Genomic DNA, 12,931 nt, shown 5'->3' with positions numbered 1-12,931 from the left:
GGATGAATGGATAGATAGATAGATAGATAGATAGATAGATAGATAGATAGATAGATGGCAGGCTTTCACTAGACTCAAGCTCAGAGATTCTGCCTCTTGAGTGCTGGAATTAAAGGCACGCACCACCACTCTCCGAGATGGCAGGTTTTAAATGTGATAGCTCAGACCTGTAACTCTAACACCTGGGAGGCCAATGTAGGAAGATCACTGTGTGTCTGAGGACAGCCTAGGCTACATTCGGGTTAACCTGGGCTAGAGTGACCCTTGCATCAATGTCACCCTAAGGAATATGTAGAAATAACTAATCTTGATTAGTTTGACCGAGAATAAGCCCAACTTTGAATTCTCCATGTATCTCCCTGTATCTTCCATGTGTCTGTAGCCTGTCTGCTGTGTGTTTCTGATCTGCCCCTGTTGTCTGCACCTGTGTGTCTAATGTGTCTGTCCCAAACAAGGGTCTTTGTTCTGCATTTATTGAACAGCACAGAAGACATGCATGGGGAAAGGCATTCTTTACAGAGATGGCTTGCAGAGTTTGCTAAGTTCAAATAATCTGGACTAGCACTAAAACCACACTGGTGTTACCAGTCTATGTCCTCAAGTTGCTCCCAACATTTATGGGATATTTGTTTTGTGTAAGATTGCTTTCAACCCATTGGATAATTTCAGTAAATGATTACCACATGACCTGCATACACATCATACACATATACACACATATACACTACAATATACACTACACATACAACATACACAATACCACACACATACACACACACACACACCACACACATACTTATACCACACATACCAACAAACACACACGCCACAAATACATCACACATACCACATACATCACACACACCAACACACACATGCACCCCACACACATACACACAGCACATACATACATAGTACATACACATACATCATATACACCAACATACACATATACTACACATACACATGACACACATATCACATAATCAACCACAAACATACATCCCACACACCATACATACATATCACACACAAATATACATACCACACACACAACACACATACATATACCACACACACAGACACATATCACATACATATCACACATACTACACCACACTCACAGTATACACACACCACGTACACACATACATGCATACATATACCACCCCACACATGACACTCACACCATACACACACAGGCACCACACTATTCTCATTAAAGGCATGGGAAAAGACATAGTTTAAGATTAAAAGCTATAAATTTGGTCTGTAAAAGCTCTCTGCATGGGAAATGCAAAGGACAGTAAAATGTTTGCATTTTCTTAAAGCAGTTTAACTAGAAACAGCTGAGTGCATAGTAGGATCTCATGCACAGTAGGATCGAATTTTGACATGTCTTGGATGATCTCAAAGCATATTACTAGCTTAGTTGCAAAGTCAGCAAATATTTCCTTCTCTCTGAAGGGAAGAGGTATTCTCAGAAAAACACCACCACAGATCCTACCTCACAGAGCCTGGCTCAAAACGAAACATGGAAGGGATCGGACCACGTGCCAACTGTGAGCTGAGTCCTGCAGGTCACTTGGCTTGTCTGACTGTGGGCTGAGCACCACCTTGCTGGCCTCCCTGACCTTGTTTTGGGAGGTTGGGCAGTGAGAGGACTTAGCTAGTAAAAAAAAACGTGGTGCCAAGCTGACCACCCAAATTCACACACACACACATGCACACACAAACACATGCTCGCACACTAAGTTAATGTGGAAAAAAAAAAAGATCGAACAGCAGTGGCGTGTCTATACAGTCTGGAGTACATGTCACCCTGTCCTTAAAAAGAAATCACTTCTCACCCTGACTCATGAGGCAAAGGCTAGACTCATCCTTGTTTTTCATAGGTAGGACATTGCAGAGGGCCCGACAGTTCTCAGCACCATGTCTGTCCCTGTCTGCTCTCTACTGGGGCGAGAAACCACTCTGTCCAAGACTACATGAGGAACAAAGGGTTTATTCGGCTTTCCTTCCAGATCTCAGTCCATCACTGAAGGAGGTCTGGACAGGAACTGAAGGCTGAAACTAAAGCAGAAGCTCATAGGCAATGCTGCACACTGGCTGGGTCTCCACGGCTCTGTCACACACTTACGACCATCTGCCCAGGGGTGGCACCACCCACAGTAGGCCGGGTCCTCCCTCACCAATCACTAAGAAATCCCATGGGATTGCCTACAGACTAGTCTGGTGGAGGCATTTTCTCAGCCCAGGTTCCCCGTCCCCAGATGACCCTAGTCGTGTGTCAAGTTGAAAAAACAAAACATAACACAACAAAAAGGGGCTGGAGAGGTGGCCCAGTGGTTAGAGCACTGACTGCTCTTCCAGAGGTCCTGAGTTCAATTCCCAGCAACCACATGGTGGCTCACAACCATCAGTAATGGGATCTGATGCCCTCTTCTGGTGTGTCTGAAGAGAGCCACAGTGTAATCACATACATGAGATAAATAAATAAATAAATAAATATTAAAGAAAAAAAGAACAAAAACCACCTGCCCAACACAGGTGGCCAACTAACTGTGACCATAGCTCAACCCTCCCCGTTAACCTTAACAGGGAGGAAATTTACAGCCACCAAGCCTCTTCCCACTGACTCACAGGCTCCTGGCAGTCAGAGCTCTGAATCAGCAGTCGGCTTCATCCAGTGTCCCTGTTCCCAGGGTCTAGAAAGGAGAAGAGACATAGTAAATGTCACATGGGAAATGCAGACCAAGTTCCCTATCCCACTAAGCACCAAATGCTACAAAGATTTTATCGGAGACATGGAGAGGGACATTGGAGGCTATGGGGTGCCCCAGCAGATAGACTTCTGTCCAGCTGAGGTGACAGTAGCTACCACTTGCTGGTTATGAGATCAATGCTTGTCCCCTACACTTGGATTGAAACCCAGGACTCTGTGCTTGCTAAGCAAGCACTCAACCATGAAATCCACGGCCTCTGGGTATTTTTAATTAGATACAGTCTCACTATGTAGACCAGCCTGGCCTCAAACTCACAGAGCTCTGCCTGCCTCTGCTTTCTTGGTTGGTGCTGTGTTTATTATTACTGGTGTGTGTGTCTGGTGTGTGTGCCCATACACCACAGCACAGACATAGAAGCCAGAGAACTGGGGGCTGGAGAGATGGCTCAGCAGTTAAGAGCACTGACTGCTCTTCCAGAGGTCCTGAGTTCAATTCCCTGAAACTACATGGTGGCTCACAACCATCTGTAATGAGATCAGACACCCTCTTCTGGTGTGTCTGAAACAGCTATAGCATACTCATATACATAAAATAAATAAATCTTTAAAAAAAAAAGATGACAGAGAACTTCTTGGAAGACTGGTTTCTTCTTCCACCTTAGACTCTGGGGACTGAACTCAATTCACCCGGCTTGCAGGGTAATCATGTTTACCTGTGAGCTGTCTCCCCACCCTATGGTTGGGTTTTTGAGACAAAAACTCACTGTATAGCTCAGGTTTTTCCGAAGCCCAGTGTTTATGCAACTCTGTTTATAAAACTCAGGTCTTTGCAGTTTCTCTTGTTTCTAAAACCTGAGTCTGGAGATTAAAAGATCAAGTCACCATGTCTATCTTTGATTTTTTTTTTGGGGGGGGACAGGATCTAAGCTGCCAAGGTTGACCTTGGACTTTTGAACCTCTTGCTTCAGCCTCCGCAGTGGCTGGGATGACAGCCTACAATAAGCAAGGCTAACGTCGTCCTGTTTTATTTTATTTAAATTGTTTATTTATTTATTTATTTGAGTGCTCTGTCTGCATGTACACCTGCATACCAGAAGAGAGCATCAGATCCCATTACAGATGGCTGTGAGCCACCATGTGGTTGCTGGGATTGAACTCAAGACCTCTAGAAGAGCAGCCAGTGCTCTTAACTGCTGAGCCATCTCTCCAGCGCCCCTGTTTTATTTTAATTCTGTGAATTTATGTATTTATTTACAGGGCCTCTCTATGTAGCCTATTCTGATCTCCGACTCAAGGTAATCCTCCTGTCTCAGCCTCCTTCAACCATGCTGGGCTTTTAACACCTTCTGACCAAAAGGACCATGATGCTGGAGCCCTTGGCCAGCTGTAATGCCTCATGTCATATCTGTTTCGTTTTTTGCCGATGTGATGAAATGTCTTGCTGAAAGCAGCATGAGAGAAGAGCTGTTTCTTCTGGCTCACAACCGAAAGGCAGTCTGTGGTGACAGGGAAGGCTGGTGGCAGGGGGAGAGGGATGTTGCTGCTCAGCTGGTTTTCCTTTTATTCCAGGAGGATGTCGGCCTGGAAAAGGTGCTACTCACATTCATTTTCAGTCTTCCCACACGCATGAACCCAGTCTAGACAGTAATTCACAGATGCACCCAGGGGCTTGTCTCCCACCTAGACCCCGACTCTAGCTTGAATCGAGCTGACAAAAACTAACCAGAACAACTACTGAAAGCAAGAGTTCTGCATTTGTGTCTTGACCATGAGACAGCAAGTCACAGGCTAACATGCGTGGACTGATCTTATCCTCCATGCATGTGGCTTCATGTTGTTTGTTTTTGTGAGCCAGGGTCTCACACTGTAGCCAAGGTTAGCTTTGAGTTATTCTTACAGCCAGAGCTGGCCTAGAACAGCAAAGACCCTGACTCTGCCTTTCCAGTGCTGAGATTTTAGGACTGAACAACTACACTCAGCTTTCTACCCTGTGTGAGCTGAAGTTGCCAACACAGAGAAATGGTCTTCAGAAAAGGCAATCCAAAGATCACACTGCCCCCTACAGGGCATCTCGGAGACCCATCCACTCTAAAAAAAATACCTGAAGTTGATCCCTGGCACCTACTTAAAAGCAGTTACCCGCCTACCTGTACTGCAGGAATTTACACTAAAGAAATTAATGTTGATAAAGTCCCAGGGCAAACACTTACCAAACTCAACAGCTGGCACACTTCCTTCATTCTCTTTAAAACACAAGCAACTCGTGGCACAGCTAAGCAATTTCCCTGTGTGAGTGTCTGTATCTCTGTGCGTGTGTCTGTTTGTGTCTGTGTGTGTGTCTAAACACTCTCCCTGCTTTCCCTGTGTGTGTGTGTTAGTGTGTGTGTCTGTCTGTGTGTGTGTCTGTGTGTGTGTGTCTTGTGTCTGTGTGTGCACTATGTAATTTACAGAGGTCGAACTCAGGTTGACAGGTATGGGTAGGAAGTGCCTTTACCTGCTGAGCCATTTGGCTGGCCAGAAGCCTTTAATTAAGAAAGGAAGAATGTGGGGAGGGGGGAAAAGGGGGGAAAAAAGGAAGAATGTACCCGGCATGTATATTTGTGAGGGTCTGCATGTAAAAGCCAGACCCCCACATCTCTCCATCTTATATGTTGAGGCAGGGTCTCTCTTGAACCCAGAACTCACATCAGCCAGCCAGCCAGCCACCTTGCTCTGGGGATCCTCTGTCTCCTGCAGTACAGGTAGGCGGGTAACTGCTTTTAAGTAGGTGCCAGGGATCAAGCCATCTCAGACTCAATCCTTGATTTCTTTCCCATGGGACGCCTCTGTCTTGCTCCTCAGAGAGGCAGCACTCAGGAGCTCTGCCGAAGACAGCCCCCCTCTCCTCCTCTCTGTCTCCTCTGCATAGTCAATTCTTCCTGGGGCTTCTACTTCAACTTGAGTGGCAGCCTGTGTGCCCCAGGCCTCCTCCTCTCAGATCACCTGGCTACTCTACCAGCATCGAATGTCCGGAGCCTGCATGCCTCTCCCTGCAGCACAGAAGTCTTGTGATGCACCCCTTCCTGTGCTCTTCAGTCCAGAGGGGGAATGGGGACTTGTGTCTCCCTTCTCCATCCCAGCTCCAGAAACCAAGTTTGGCTTCTGTCTTAGTTAGGGTTTTACTGCCGTGAACAGACACCATGACCAAGGCAAGTCTTAAAAAGAACATTTAATTGAGCTGGCTTACAGGTTCAGAGGTTCAGTACATTATCATCAAGGTGGGAACATGGCAGTGTCCAGGCAGGCATGGTGCAGGAGGAGCTGAGAGCTCTACATCTTCATCTGAAGGCTGCTAGGAGAAGACTGATTCTCAGGCAGCCAAGAGGAAGGTCTCAAAGCACACACAGCTTTGTACCTCAGTTTCTAGATGTATAAAGTTCTTTCTGTTCCCATCAATATAGCTCCACGATCCATTCAGCTACTGCTGTGGCTTTCAAACTGTTATACCGGCTCTCCTATCCCATCAACACTCCCTCCTACTTTCCAACCACCAACTAGGGTGACTTCAAAAGGTGTGGGGCAGGGGGCTGGTCTTTGTAACCCAGGCTGGCCTCAAACTCAACTTGTAGCTGCGTTAGTTGGGGTTCTCTAGAGTTACAGAACTTATGGAATGAATCTCTCTCTTCTCTTCTGTGTGTGTGTGTGTGTGTGTGGTTTACTAGAATGACTTACAGGCTACAGTCCAACTAATCCAACACTGGCTAGCTGTGAACAAAACGTCTAGAATCTAGTAGGATTAAGTCTACATGGCTAGATGTCTTAGCTAGTGTTCTGTAGTGCTGGAGGTACACACCTTCTGCTGGACACCTACATAAGGACATTGGAAGAAGGAAGGTGAATCTCTCTGCCTGCTTGCATTTGCTGGGGATTGATTCTTGGACTTCCCATTCACAGCTGACAGTTGTTGGGTTAGTTGGACTACAGACTGTAAGTCATTACAATAATTTCCCTCAATATAGAGACATTCCATAAGTTCTGTGTCTCTAGAGAACCCTGACTAAATACTTTGACCATATTAACCGGTTTTCCTGCCTATCACTTCCTCTGATCCCTTTCCTCTTAACTAGTCTCTTCTAGGGCTAGGATATTGGAGTCAGCATGGAGGTTAGGAAAATCTAGGTTTTCAAGGAGGTGAGACAAGTGAAACGAACCCAGGGAGATGAGCACAAGCGAGAACCTTAACCAGGGACACTAGATGTGGAGCCACCGATAGGAATTTGCTAGCGAATGAGCAGGAAGGCGCATGCGCTGTAACAATTGCGCGACAGTTGGAGGCGGGGTCTACACGCTCCCATTTACTTGGTTAAGGAGTGGGCGGGAAACACAAAGTGATATTTCCGTTTCCGTTAAGGGCCGGAAGTTAGCGTCTCCTGGGTGAAGCGGCCTTGGCTGAGAGGCAGGGCTGGTACAAGTAAGTGTAGGGTCTCGCGGGCGGACGTTGGGTTGGGCGGGACCGGCGCTCTTCTCTAGATCACCCACAGAGCGTAGAGCCAAGGCCGGGGCATGGCTTTGAGTACGACCGCGTGGGGAGCCTGACCCCTGGACCCCTGCAGCTGGGCGAGCAGGCGGCGCCACCGAAGCCTGGGTGAGGCGAACGGCGTCGCCCTCCGCCTAGACCCCTTCCCTCTGTCCCGGTCTCCTCAGGACACCACGGCTTGTTCGCAGGCTGCAGGTTGCCGGTGGATTCTGGGGTCACACAGAAACAGATTCAGGGAAACTCACGGATTTCGTTCAACAAGTAGTTATTAAATGTATAAGGTATACGAGGTACTGTGGGTGCTGGGGATTGAGCAGTGATCAAGTGAAATCCTTCCTCAGAGATTGATGGGCCGGGTTGGAGACGCTGAGGACCTGTGAAAAGTTTAAAGTGATCGTGAGTTCGTTTGTTTTGGATGCTGTGCGTGTGTGCGTGTGCGTGCGTGCGTGTGTGTGTGTGTGTGTGTGTGTGTGTGTGTGTGTGTGTGTGTGTGTGTCTGTTGGCTCTCCACCGTGAGAGCCCAGGGAATTGAAATCTGGCTCAGGTTTGGCAGTCACCATCTTCACCTGCCGAGCCAACGTCCTCTTCCTGTTTTGAAAGTTTCAGAAATCTTTTGCCCCACATTTTTTTCCCTATATGTGTATAATGTGTACAGAAGTTAATGGACAATTTGGCGGAATACATCCTCACTTTCCACCTTCATGTGAGTTCAGGGACCAAATTCAGCATTTCAGGCTTGGCAGTGATGTCTGTAACAAGCTGAGACAGGATGGTCCAAGATGTCCGAGATCTCTGATTCTGTTTTAGCTGGTTGCCAGGGCCAGATGGAAGGGGAAGCAAACACATCTGCTTAGACAGTTGACAGCGGGGCTGGGGACCAGGCTACACTTCACCTTCAGGATCTGGCCTTTCCTTTTGTGCATCTCACACTTTATCCCTGTTGCTCCCAGAGCTTCAGCCGTTCTTTCTGAAGTAAAAGGATGAGAAAACCCTTCATCTGGCTCAGACTCCTTTCAGATACACCCCTCTCCCTGGCTGTCTTGGTGTCAAAGTTGCCTTTTGTCATCCACACTTCATCTGAAATGACTCTAGAAGAAAAAGGCTTTCCTTTTTTATTTTTTAAAAGATAAGTACACTGTTGCGGTCTCCAGACATATCAGAAGAGGGCATCAGATCCCATTACAGATGGTTGTGAGCTACCATGTGGTTGCTGGGACTTGAACTCAGGACCTCTGGAAGAGCAATCAGTGCTCTTAACTGCTGAGCCATCTCTTCAGCCCAGAAAGGTCCTTCCTGATTCTCCTTCACCCAAAGTAGCCCCATCTCAGAAACTTGCATTTAACTCTTAATAACCTCACAGCAGTAGGATTCATCCAGTTACAAGTTTTCTTAAGAGTCTGTCATCTGTAACTATTAATACAGATATTTTGAAGATTTATTTTTATCTTATGTGTCTGGGATATCTGGATTCAGGATATCTGATATGTGACCCCCTCAAACCCACAGGTTAGAACCTGTGCTCTAGAGCCTTACACATGTTAGGCTGCTGCCAGCTGAATTTATCCAGTTAAGAATGTTCCTGTTGGTAGATGGTGGTGGCACATGCTGTTAATCCCAGCCCCCACACTCAATCTCTGAGTCTGGTCTACACAGTGAGTTCCAGAATAGCCAGGGCTACAGAGAGACCCTATCGAGCTTTCATGTTAAGAATTACATTTATTAGCATAGATTTTTATTTATTTTCATCATATATGGATATATACACATATATATGCTCTGCCTGCATATATGTCTGTGTGCTTCCTTTGTTTTTGTTTTAGACAGTAGATTTGGCTTTGTTTTATTGCCCAAGCTGACCTTCAGTGATCTGAAGTTCTGGGGTTACAGTGTGGGGTGGACTAGCTCAGAATAGACTCCAACTTGAGATGAATTTTCCACCCTCTGCCTGAGTCTCCTGGGTTCTGGAACTTTTGGCATATGCTAACATGCTGGCGTTTCCCAATTCTTCCTCTCTTTCCTTCCTTTCTTCCTTCCTTTCTTTCTTTAATACAAAAGCCACGTGTGATGGCACATGTATACCTCTAATCCCAGGCAGAGGCTAACCTGTTCTGCATAGATAATTAATTCTAGGTCAGTTGTATACAGTGAGACCCTGTTTCAATAAATAACTAGCTGAGTGTGCTGGTGCATCCCGTTAATCTCCACATGTGGATGGCAGAGGCAGGTCTTCCCAGTGAGTTCCAGAGCAACCCTGGACTACAGTGAGACTGTCTCAGAAGGAGGTGGGGGGCACTTCAGAGTGGTAGACAACTGAATGTAACTGTCCTCTCCATTCTCAGGGACCGCAGCAGGCTCCTGTTATGGGCAGTGTGGCCTAGGAACGGTGGGTGGTTGTGGTTGTGGTGAATCTGGAGGTGCCATGGAGACCAGCGACTACAGAGGCAGGCAGACTGCAGTGCCTCGCAGGGGGTCAGGGATAACCGCCACCATCTCTGTGCCTACCTGCAACCACGTCTGCCCTCTTGGTGCCCCTCACACTGAGACGGTCACCTCTCCATACCCACCTCTTCCTGTCTTAGATTTCTGTACGAGACACTTTTGGGTTGCTTTGTTAGAAAAAGAACCAACTTGAGGCAGAAAGGGGCTTATTTGGGGTTCCCAGCAGGTCTGTCACTGTGGCGGGAGCTGGTGAGTGCTATGCTCAGCTGGGCCTCCTTTCTCTGCTGTCTAGAACCCCACCCTAGGACGTGGTGCTGCCCTCCTCCAGGGTGAGTCTTTTCACCTTTATTAACCTAATAGGTAGCTGTCATGCCAGGCTCTCCTGAGTTAGTCTAGATTCTGTTGAGTTGATGATCAGCATTCACTACATCCATGTCAAGTGGAGAACCAGGTGTGGTAGCTCACGCCTATCTATAGTCTGAGCACTTGGCAGGTAGAAGTGGGAGGATCAGGAGCTCAAAGTCATCCTCTGCCATTTGGGAAACAGGCCAGGCCTGGGCTATATGAGACCTTTGTCTTGACTCTGTAGGCCTGGCTGCCTTAGAACTCAGTATGTAGACCAGGCTGACTTCCAACTCAAAGTTCTGCCTGCCTTTGCCTCCAGAGTGCTGGGAGCAAACAGCCCACGAACATGTCTGTTATCAGGGCCTCTCCTCCCAACCTTTTGTGTCCCGTCACAGCACCGCCCTCAGCTGGTACTCAGTCCATATGTTCCTGTCTCGCTCACTGCCATCCACTCCGGTCCCCTAGATCCTCAATCCTGACTGAGACTCTGTGTGTGGTCAGAGGAGGCACACATCCCACATCGTCCACGTGTAGTCAGAGAACAGTTTTGTGGGGGGTCTGTTCTCACCTGCCATCTTGTTTGTGCCCCATCCCTGTGTAGTCCAGGCTCACCAGCCAGAGGATCCCATACAATCCTGTCTCTCCTCCCACCTCCACGTCAGAATGCTAGGCTTTCAGTTTTGAGCCACTGGGACTGGCCATTTATATGTTTCTGGAATTGAACTAGGGTTGTGCTATTGTCGTGGTTGGTACCTTTGTCCACTAAGGTGGACATCTTCCTGCTCTTGACTTCATCTTTAGTCACTCTTTGGACTTAACTCCTTCACCCCTTAGCAGCATGCATCATTATTATGTCAGAACCCCTCTCTGTCCCTGTTTTCTCTCCAGCTAGCTGCCACCCCTAACCTCCCCTGAGACTCTGAGCTCAGAGATCGTAAGTGACCTACCTAAAGACAAACAAGAAGTTGGGAAATCAAGGTTAAAGGCTGTTCTTGGTCCTGCTTCCCAGTGTGTACACAGGAACTGTTGTGCGGGTGACGAGAGCATACATCTTCTCCACAGAGCACTGCTGATGGCCTGTGGCCTGCTTCTGGAGAGCCTCTGACCCCTGTCCTCTGCACCACAGGTTTTATCCCCCCTGCAGTTATGGGACGAAGGAAGTCTAAACGGAAGCCACCCCCCAAGAAGAAGATGACAGGCACTTTGGAGACCCAGTTCACCTGCCCTTTCTGCAACCATGAGAAGTCTTGTGATGTGAAAATGTGAGTGGGTGTTCACTCTGGGCCTCCCTGCTGGCGAGGTTGCCGCCACTGGCTCATGCACACCTCCACCTTATCTTCCTGCAGGGACCGTGCTCGAAACACTGGAGTCATCTCCTGTACCGTGTGCCTAGAGGAATTCCAGACACCCATCACATGTATCCTTGGAAAAATCAGCTGATCCTCTGAGAATAAGAGAAATGGGTGGAAGTCTGGGCTGTCCTGACCTACTCAAGGGCTGGTGACCTCCTGCAGCTCTGGCCTTGTAGCCATCTAGGGGAATAGATATTGTCTACTAGTTTAACACTGAGCGACAAGACATAGGGCAGGGTCCAGTGGACCCTGTCATAGCAGAGTTGTGCCTAGCAATGGGCTTCATTATTATCCTTGACCCTGCTTCAGACCTGTCAGAACCAGTGGATGTGTACAGCGACTGGATAGACGCCTGTGAGGCAGCCAATCAGTAGCGATGTCAAGGACCTGCTCCCCCGCAGCCCCTGATCTGGCTACTCATCCAGAGACATTCCTGGGCTCCAGGGTGTAGGTCCAGGGCTGTGATCCCCCCTCCCCGTGTGAATGGAGTGGATATGAATGAGTAGATGTGTGCGTGGCTGCAGATGTGACTGCAAGGACGGATATGAGCAATTGCTGGGTCTCACCATGCAGCCCAGGATTGCCTCAGAGGACTCCGAAAGCCTTTGATGCTCCCTTCTTCAGCCCACACCTGTGCCCCCAAGATTTAGGTTCCTTCTTCTCTGGTGACAGTCTCTGACATCCCAGGCAAGGAATATCTGTGGGACCTCCAGTCTCCTCGGCCACCTCACTAGCACCTTGCCCTTGAGGAGCTGGACTTTCTGTCCTTCCCAGCCTCCTAGTGCTTGTGGTCTGGGAGTCAAGGCTACTGACCACCCTGGTCTCTTGGCTGGGCTTTGCTGAGCAGCACCATTTTCCTCATTTGCCTTTGTAGAAAAGTGGGGGCTAGTTGGGGTGCAGCTGTCACTCATCAATAACCTATCAATAAAGCATCCAGTGTGTATCCCTGCATGTCTGTACTTCCTTGGGTCATGAGGCAGCCCCAGTGTCAGAAGGGGAGAGAGGAGTCAGGACTGAAGCATTCAAGAGAGCGTTTTGGCTCTGTGACATACGGTTTGGTCATTTTTTTTTTTTTATTGTTTATTGTATTCTTTGTAAGGACAGGCTTAGTGATTAGGAGATGGGGTATCATGTACCAGGCTGGTCTTGAACTTGCAATAATTCTGAGAATGGCCTTGAATTCCTCATACCCCTGTCTTTGTAACCCAAGTGCTGCAATTATAGGTGTGTACTAACAAATCTAGTTCATTTGGTGCTGTGGATCAAACCCAGATTTTTGCATGTTAGACAAACACTCTTACCAACTGGGCTACATCCTCAACTCTTGGTGGAAGATGGATGATTGGGTTGGTTGGGTTTGGCTTGGTTTGGGGGAGGGGGATGAAGTGACATAGGATTTTTTTTTTTTTTTTTTTTGCCAGTCAAAAGGCTTTTTATTCATGTACATCACAGAGACTATCTCCTGGTAACCTTTTTTTTTCCTAAGATTTATTTATTTTATGCATATAAATATACTGTCACTGTCTTCAGACACTAGAAGAGGACATCAGACCT

At 47.7% G+C, this 12,931-nt stretch overlaps 1 protein-coding gene across 2 annotated transcripts; it reads left to right on the top strand.

Moving 5' to 3' along the window:
* Positions 1 to 7,122: 7,122 nt before the first annotated feature.
* ELOF1 (elongation factor 1) lies at positions 7,123 to 12,314 on the top strand. Of its 2 annotated transcripts, none has more exons than XM_080930047.1 (4): positions 7,123 to 7,175; positions 11,152 to 11,287; positions 11,372 to 11,442; positions 11,687 to 12,314. In XM_080930047.1, the coding sequence occupies exons 2-4, from the start codon at positions 11,172 to 11,174 to the stop codon at positions 11,749 to 11,751; spliced, it is 252 nt and encodes an 83-aa protein (XP_080786173.1). In that variant the 5' UTR covers positions 7,123 to 7,175; positions 11,152 to 11,171; the 3' UTR covers positions 11,752 to 12,314. The 2 variants fall into 2 exon arrangements, with proteins under 2 accessions (XP_080786173.1, XP_080786174.1); XM_080930048.1 differs by lacking the exon at positions 7,123 to 7,175 and adding an exon at positions 7,219 to 7,349.
* The last annotated feature ends 617 nt before the right edge of the window (positions 12,315 to 12,931 follow it).

The sequence above is a fragment of the Micromys minutus genome (genome assembly GCF_963924665.1).
Source record: "Micromys minutus genome assembly, chromosome: 16".
NCBI lineage: Eukaryota > Metazoa > Chordata > Mammalia > Rodentia > Muridae > Micromys > Micromys minutus.
The sequence above is the reverse complement of the archived record's forward strand: the minus strand, read 5'-3'. Positions and strand labels throughout refer to the sequence as shown.

Coding starts and splice junctions, on each gene's coding strand:
- ELOF1 (XM_080930047.1), top strand. CDS start 11,172: ATGGGACGAAGGAAGTCTAAACGGAAGCCACCCCCCAAGAAGAAGATG. Junction 11,288..11,371: donor AAGTCTTGTGATGTGAAAAT/GTGAGTGGGTGT, acceptor ATCTTCCTGCAG/GGACCGTGCTCGAAACACTG. Junction 11,443..11,686: donor ATTCCAGACACCCATCACAT/GTATCCTTGGAA, acceptor ACCCTGCTTCAG/ACCTGTCAGAACCAGTGGAT.